This window comes from Chiloscyllium plagiosum, unplaced genomic scaffold (assembly GCF_037043375.1).
Source record: "Chiloscyllium plagiosum isolate Xiang-an unplaced genomic scaffold, Cpla_swu_hap1 HiC_scaffold_48, whole genome shotgun sequence".
Taxonomy (NCBI): Eukaryota; Metazoa; Chordata; class Chondrichthyes; order Orectolobiformes; family Hemiscylliidae; genus Chiloscyllium; species Chiloscyllium plagiosum.
The window spans coordinates 18,712,113-18,719,948 of NW_028270186.1; the positions used below are offsets into that span (position 1 = coordinate 18,712,113).

General features: G+C 68.9%; 1 protein-coding gene across 1 annotated transcript in view; it reads left to right on the plus strand.

Moving 5' to 3' along the window:
* Nucleotides 1-7,836, plus strand: part of LOC122546227 (serine/threonine-protein kinase 36) — a 79,184-nt gene that overhangs the window by 65,230 nt on the left and 6,118 nt on the right. Inside the window, exon 11 of the mRNA XM_087984308.1 lies at nt 1,798-1,973. Within this exon, the coding sequence (XP_087840434.1) occupies nt 1,798-1,973 (176 nt within the window). The remainder of the gene's footprint in view (nt 1-1,797; nt 1,974-7,836) is intronic.

The window sequence follows — 7,836 nt, forward strand, 5'->3', positions numbered from 1 at the left end:
ACACGGGGCTCCGAGTGCACTCTGACCCAGACCGGGAGTGTACACGGGGCTCCGAGTGCACTCTGACCCAGACCGGGAGTGTACACGGGGCTCCGAGTGCGGTCTGACCCAGACCGGGAGTGTACACGGGGTTCCGAGTGCGGTCTGACCCAGACCGGGAGTGTACACGGGGCTCCGAGTGCGGTCTGACCCAGACCGGGAGTGTACACAGGGCTCCGAGTGCGGTCTGACCCAGACCGGGAGTGTACACGGGGCTCCGAGTGCACTCTGACCCAGACCGGGAGTGTACACGGGGCTCCGAGTGCGGTCTGACCCAGACCGGGAGTGTACACGGGGCTCCGAGTGCGGTCTGACCCAGACCGGGAGTGTACACGGGGCTCCGAGTGCACTCTGACCCAGACCGGGAGTGTACACGGGGCTCCGAGTGCGGTCTGACCCAGACCGGGAGTGTACACGGGGCTCCGAGTGCACTCTGACCCAGACCGGGAGTGTACACGGGGCTCCGAGTGCGGTCTGACCCAGACCGGGAGTGTACACGGGGCTCCGAGTGCGGTCTGACCCAGACCGGGAGTGTACACGGGGCTCCGAGTGCGGTCTGACCCAGACCGGGAGTGTACACGGGGCTCCGAGTGCACTCTGACCCAGACCGGGAGTGTACACGGGGCTCCGAGTGCACTCTGACCCAGACCGGGAGTGTACACGGGGCTCCGAGTGCGGTCTGACCCAGACCGGGAGTGTACACGGGGCTCCGAGTGCGGTCTGACCCAGACCGGGAGTGTACACGGGGCTCCGAGTGCACTCTGACCCAGACCGGGAGTGTACACGGGGCTCCGAGTGCGGTCTGACCCAGACCGGGAGTGTACACGGGGCTCCGAGTGCACTCTGACCCAGACCGGGAGTGTACACGGGGCTCCGAGTGCACTCTGACCCAGACCGGGAGTGTACACGGGGCTCCGAGTGCGGTCTGACCCAGACCGGGAGTGTACACGGGGCTCTGAGTGCACTCTGACCCAGACCGGGAGTGTACACGGGGCTCCGAGTGCACTCTGACCCAGACCGGGAGCGTACACGGGGCTCCGAGTGCGGTCTGACCCAGACCGGGAGTGTACACGGGGCTCCGAGTGCACTCTGACCCAGACCGGGAGTGTACACGGGGCTCCGAGTGCACTCTGACCCAGACCGGGAGTGTACACGGGGCTCCGAGTGCACTCTGACCCAGACCGGGAGTGTACACGGGGCTCCGAGTGCACTCTGACCCAGACCGGGAGTGTACACGGGGCTCCGAGTGCGGTCTGACCCAGACCGGGAGTGTACACGGGGCTCCGAGTGCGGTCTGACCCAGACCGGGAGTGTACACGGGGCTCCGAGTGCGATCTGACCCAGACCGGGAGTGTACACGGGGCTCCGAGTGCGGTCTGACCCAGACCGGGAGTGTACACGGGGCTCCGAGTGCACTCTGACCCAGACCGGGAGTGTACACGGGGCTCCGAGTGCGGTCTGACCCAGACCGGGAGTGTACACGGGGCTCCGAGTGCGGTCTGACCCAGACCGGGAGTGTACACGGGGCTCCGAGTGCGATCTGACCCAGACCGGGAGTGTACACGGGGCTCCGAGTGCACTCTGACCCAGACCGGGAGTGTACACGGGGCTCCGAGTGCGATCTGACCCAGACCGGGAGTGTACACGGGGCTCCGAGTGCGGTCTGACCCTCAAACCCCCGTCACTGTGTGGAGAGAGAGAGCCGAGCTGTCTGGTTTGAATTGTGTGTTTCCCTCTTCCCGATGCCTTGTTGTCCAGGTGCTGGAGGGAATGCTGGAAGGTGCGACCCGATTACGACCGGCTCTGAGGGTCATCCGGAACCTGCTGGCTACTCGCTGTGACTGGGATCTCCTGCACACCTTCTGCCAGCGTTTGCAGCTCCCTCAGTTCCTGCTGACCCTCCTTGGCCAGACGCTGCACAGTGAGAGGATCAGGCAGGTCCGAGACAGACTGCATCCCCACCGTTTCACCCCTTCCCACAGCCCCGGCTCTGTCTCTAACGCTGACCCTGTCCCCTTGCTCCGAACCCCCCGCTTCCGCCCCCACCTCCCTCTCCCACCTCCCTCCTGCCCACCTCTCTCCCCTCCCTCTCTCCTCCTCTCTCCCCCCCTCCCCCTCTCTCCCCCTCCCCCTCTCTCCCCCCCTCCCCCTCTCTCCCCCCCTCCCCTTCCCCCCTCTCCCCCTCCCCCCCCCTCCCCCCCTTCCCCCCTCTCCCCCCTTCCCCCTCTCTCTCCGCCCCTCTCTCTCCCCCCTCCCCCTCTCTCCCCCCTCTCTCTCTCCCCCCCTCTCTCTCTCCCCCCCTCCCCCCTCCCCCTCCCTCTCCCCCCTCCCCCTCCCCCTCTCTCTCTCCTCCCCCTCCCCCCCCTCTCTCTCTCCCCCCCTCCCCCTCCCCCCTCCCCCTCCCCCTCCCCCCTCTCCCCCTCCCCCTCCCCCTCTCCCCCTCCCCCTCCCCCCCTCTCTCTCCCCCTCCCCCCACTCCCTCCCCCTCCCCCTCCCTCCCACCTCTCTCTCTCCCCCTCCCCCTCCCCCCCCTCTCTCCCCCCCTCCCCCTGCCCACCTCCATCTCCCCCCTCCCCCTCCCCCTCCCCCCTCTCTCTCCCCCCCCTGCCCCCTCTATCTCCCCCCCTCCCCCTCCCCCTCTCTCTCCCCCCTCCCCCTGCCCCCCCTCTCTCCCCCCTCCCCTACCCCTCCCCCCTCTCTCTCCCCCCCCTGCCCCCCCCCCTCTCCCCCCACCTGCCCCCCCTCTCTCCCCCTCCCCCTCCCCCCCTCTCTCTCCCCCCCCTGCCCCCCCCCTCTCCCCCCACCTGCCCCCCCCTCTCTCCCCCTCCCCCTCCCCCCTCTCTCTCCCCCCCCTCTCCCACCCTCCCCTCCCCCTCCCCTCTCTCTCCCCACTCTCTCCCCCCTCCCCCTCCCTCTCCCCCCCTCTCTCCCCCCTCTCCCCTCCCTCCTCCGTCTCTCCCTCTCTCCCCCCTCCCCTCTCTCTCCCCTCCCCTCTCTCCCCCCCTCCCCCTCTCCCCCCCTCCCCCTCTCTCCCTCACTCCCCCCTCCCCCACTCCCCACCTCCCCCTCTCTCCCCTCCCCCCCCCTCTCCCCCTCCCCCCCCCTCTCCCCACCCCCCCTCTCCCCTCCCCCCCTCTCCCCTCCCCCCCTCTCCCCCCCCCCCCTCTCCCCTCCCCCCCCCTCTCCCCCCCTCCCCCCTCCCCCTCCCCCACCCCCCTCCCCCCCCCACCCCCCTCCCCCACCCCACTCACTCCCCCCCTCTCTCCCCCTCTCTCTCCCCCCCCCCTCCCCCCTCTCTCTCCCCCCTCCCCCTCCCCCCTCTCTCTCCCCCTCCCCCTCCCCCCTCTCCTCCCCCCCACCCCCTCCCCCCTCTCTCTCCCCCCCTCCCCCTCCCCCCTCTCTCTCCCCCCTCTCTCTCCCCCCCTCCCCCTGCCCCCCTCTCTCTACGCCCTACCCCTCCCCCCTCTCTCTCCCCCCTCTCCTCCCCCCCCCCCCCACCTCTCCCCCTCCCCCCTCTCTCTCCCCCTCCCCCCCTCCCCCCCTCCCCCCTCTCTCTCCCCCACCCCCCTCTCTCTCCCCCTCCCCCCTCCCCCTCTCTCTCCCCCTCTCTCCTCCCCCCTCCTCCCTCTCTCCTCCCCCCTCCTCCTCTCTCTCCCCCTCTCACCTCCCCCCCTCCTCCCTCTCTCCTCCCCCCCTCCTCCCTCTCTCCTCCCCCCCCCTCCCTCTCTCCCCCCCCTCCCTCTCTCCTCCCCCCCTCCTCCCTCTCTCCTCCCCCACCCTCCCTCTCTCCTCCCCCCTCCCCCTCTCTCCTCCCCCCCTCCCCCTCTCCTCCTCCCCCCTCCCCCCTCTCTCCCCCCTCCCCCCCTCTCTCTCCCCCTCCCCCCTCCCCCCTCTCTCCCCCCCACCCCTCTCCCTCTCTCCTCCCCCCTCCCCCTCACTCCTCCCCCACCCCCCTCTCTCCTCCCCCCCTCCCCCCTCTCTCCTCCCCCCTCCCCCTCTCTCCTCCCCCCCTCCCCCTCTCTCCTCCCCCCCTCCCCCCTCTCTCCTCCCCCCTCCCTCTCTCTTCCCCCCCCTCACCCCCCTCCCTCTTCCCCCTCTTCCCCCTCCCTCTTCCCCCTCCCTCTTCCCCCCTCCCTCTTCTTCCCCCCTCCCTCCTCTCTTCCCCCCTCCCTCTCTCTCTTCCCCCCTCCCTCTCTCTCTTCCCCCCTCCCTCTCTCTCTTCCCCCCCTCCCCTCTCTCTTCCCCCCTCCCTCTCTCTCTTCCCCCCTCCCTCTCTCTCTTCCCCCCCTCCCTCTCTCTCCCCCCCCCCTCCCTCTCTCTCTTCCCCCCCCTCCCTCTCTCTCTTCCCCCCTCCCTCTCTCTCTTCCCCCCCTCCCTCCTCTCTCTTCCCCCCTCCCTCTTCCCCCCTCCCTCTCTTCCCCCTCCCTCTTCCCCCCCTCCCTCTCTCTTCCCCCCTCCCTCTCTCTTCCCCCCCTCCCTCTCTCTTCCCCCCCTCCTCTCTCTTCCCCCCTCCCTCTCTCTCCCCCCCTCCCTCTCTCTTCCCCCCCTCCCTCTCTCTCCCCCCTCCCTCTTCTTCCCCCCTCTCTCCCTCTTCCCCCCCTCCTTTCTTTCCCCCCCTCCCTCTCTCTTCCCCCCTCCCTCTTCTTCCCCCCTCCCTCTTTCTTCCCCCCTCCCTCTCTCTTCCCCCCTCCCGTCTCTCTTCCCCCCCCTCCCTCTCTCTTCCCCCCCTCCCTCTCTCTCCCCCCTCCTCTCTCTTCCCCCCCTCCTCTCCTTCCCCCCCTCCCTCTCTTCCCCCCCTCCCTCTCTCTTCCCCCCCCTCCCTCTCTCTTCCCCCCCTCCCTCTCTCTTCCCCCCCCTCCCTCTCTCTTCCCCCCCTCCCTCTCTCTTCCCCCCTCCCTCTCTCTTCCCCCCCCCTCCCTCTCTCTTCCCCCCCCTCCGTCTCTCTTCCCCCCCCTCCGTCTCTCTTCCCCCCCTCCCTCTCTCTTCCCCCCTCCCTCTCTCTTCCCCCCCCCTCTCTCTTCCCCCCTCCTCTCTCTTCCCCTCCTCTCTTCCCCCCTCCCTCTCTCTTCCCCCCCCCTCCACTCTTTCCCCCCCCCTCCCTCTCTCTTCCCCCCTCCCTCTCTCTCCCCCCCCTCCGTCTCTCTTCCCCCCTCTCTCTTCCCCCCCTCTCTTCCCCCCTCCCTCTCTCTCTTCCCCCCTCTCTCCCCCTCCCTCCTCTTCCCCCCTCCCTCTCTCTTCCCCCCTCCCTCCCCCTCCCCTCTCTCTTCCCCCCTCCCTCTCTCTTCCCCCCTCTCTCTCTTCCCCTCCCTCTCTCTCTTCCCCCCTCCCTCTCTCTTCCCCCCCTCCCTCTCTCTCTTCCCCCCCTCCCTCTCTCTCTTCCCCCCTCCCTCTCTCTCTTCCCCCCCTCTCTCTCTTCCCCCTCTCTCTCCCCCCCTCCCTCTCTCCCCCCTCCCTCTCTCTTCCCCCCTCCCTCTTTCTTCCCCCCCCTCTCTTCCCCCCTCCCTCTCTCTTCCCCCCTCCCTCTCTTCTTCCCCCTCCCTCTTCCCCCCCCCTCTCTCTCCCCCCCCTCTCTCTCTCCCCCCCTCTCTCTCCCCCCCCACTCTTCCCCCCTCCTCTCTCTCCCCCCTCTTCCCCCCCTCTCTCCCCTCTCTTCACCCCCCCTCCCTTCCCCCCCCTCTCTCTTCCCCCCCTCTCTTCCCCCCTCCCTCTTCCCCCCTCCCTCCCTCTTCCCCCCTCCCTCTCTCTTCCCCCCTCCTCTCTCTTCCTCCCTCCCTCTCTCTTCTCCCTCCCTCTCTCTCTTCCCCCCTCCCTCTCTCTCTTCCCCCTCCCTCTCTCTCTCTTCCCCCCTCCCTCTCTCTCTTCCCCCCTCCCTCTCTCTCTTCCCCCCTCCCTCTCTCTCTTCCCCCCTCCCTCTCTCTTTTCCCCCCTCCCTCTCTCTCTTCCCCCCTCCTCTCTCTCTTCCCCCCCTCCCTCTCTCTCTTCCCCCTCTCCCTCTCTCTCTTCCCCCTCCCTCTCTCTCTTCCCCCCCTCCCTCTTCCCCCCTCCCTCTCTCTTCCCCCTCCCTCTCTCTTCCTCCCTCTCTCTTCCTCCCTCCCTCTCTCTCTTCCCCCCTCCCTCTCTCTCTTCCCCCCTCCCTCTCTCTCTTCCCCCCTCCCTCTCTCTCTTCCCCCTCTCCCTCTCTTTCTTCCCCCCTCCCTCTCTCTCTTCCCCCCTCCCTCTCTCTCTCTTCCCCCCTCCCTCTCTCTCTTCCCCCCTCCCTCTCTCTCTTCCCCCCTCCCTCTCTCTCTTCCCCCCTCCCTCTCTCTCTTCCCCCTCCCTCTCTCTCTTCCCCCCCCTCCCTCTCTCTCTTCCCCCCCTCCCTCTCTCTCTTCCCCCCTCCCTCTCTCTCCCCCCTCTCTCTTCCCCCCTCCCTCTCTCTCCCCCTCTCTCCCCCCCTCTCTCTCCCCCCCTCTCTCTTCACCCCCACTCCCTTCCCCCCCTCTCTCTTCCCCCCCTCTCTCTTCCCCCCCTCTCTCTTCCCCCCCTCCCTCTTCCCCCCTCCCTCTCTCTTCCCCCCTCCCTCTTTCTTCCTCCCTCCCTCTCTCTTCCTCCCTCCCTCTCTCTTCCTCCCTCCCTCTCTCTTCCTCCCTCCCTCTCTCTCTTCCCGCCCTCCCTCTCTCTCTTCCCCCCCTCCCTCTCTCTCTTCCCCCCTCTCTCTCTCCCCCTCTCTCTTCCCCCCTCCCTCTCTCTTCCCCCCTCTCTTCCCCCCCTCTCTCTTCCCCCCTCTCTCTTCCCCCTCTCTCTTCACCCCCCCTCCCTTCCCCCCCTCTCTCTTCCCCCCCTCTCTCTTCCCCCCTCTCTCTTCCCCCCCTCCCTCTTCCCCCCTCCCTCTCTCTTCCCCCCTCCCTCTTTCTTCGTCCCTCCCTCTCTCTTCCTCCCCCTCTCTCTTCCCCCTCCCTCTCTCTCTTCCCCTCCCTCTCTCTCTTCCCCCTCCCTCTCTCTCTTCCCCCCTCCCTCTCTCTCTTCCCCCCCCTCCCTCTCTCTCTTCCCCCCTCTCTCTCTTCCCCCCTCTCTCTCTTCCCCCCTCCCTCTCTCTCTCTTCCCCCCCCTCTCTCTCTTCCCCCCTCCTCTCTCTCTCTTCCCCCCCTCTCTCTCTCTCCCCCCCCTCTCTCTCTTCCCCCCTCCCTCTCTCTCTTCCCCCCTCCCTCCTCTCTCTCCCCCCTCCCTCTCTCTCTTCCCCCCTCCCTCTCTCTCTCCCCCTCCCTCTCTCTCTTCCCCCCTCCCTCTTCTTCCCCCCCTCTCTCTCTTCCCCCCCTGCCTCTCTCTCCCCCCCTCCCTCTCTCTCTTCCCCCCCTCCCTCTCTCTCTCCCCCCTCCCTCTCTCCTTCCCCCCCTCCCTGCTCTCTCTTCCCCCCCCTCTTCCCCCCCTCTCTTCCCCCCCCCTCTCTTCCCCCCCTCTCTTCCCCCCCCTCTCTCTCTCTTCCCCCCCCTCTCTCTCTCTTCCCCCCCTCTCTCTCTCTTCTCCCCCCCTCTCTTCCCCCCCTCTCTCTCTCTTCTCCCCCCCTCTCTCTCTTCTCCCCCCCTCTCTTCCCCCCCTCTCTCTTCATCCCCCCTCCCTCTTCCCCCCTCCCTCTTCCCCCCTCCCTCTCTCTTCCCCCCCTCTCTCTTCCCCCCTCTCTCTTCCCCCTCCCTCTTCCTCCCCCCTCTCTCTCCCCCCCTCCCTCTCTCTTCCCCCCTCCCTCTCTCTTCCCCCCCTCCCTCTCTCTTCCCCCCTCCCTCTCTCTCTTCCCCCCTCCCTCTCTCTCTTCCCCCCCTCCCT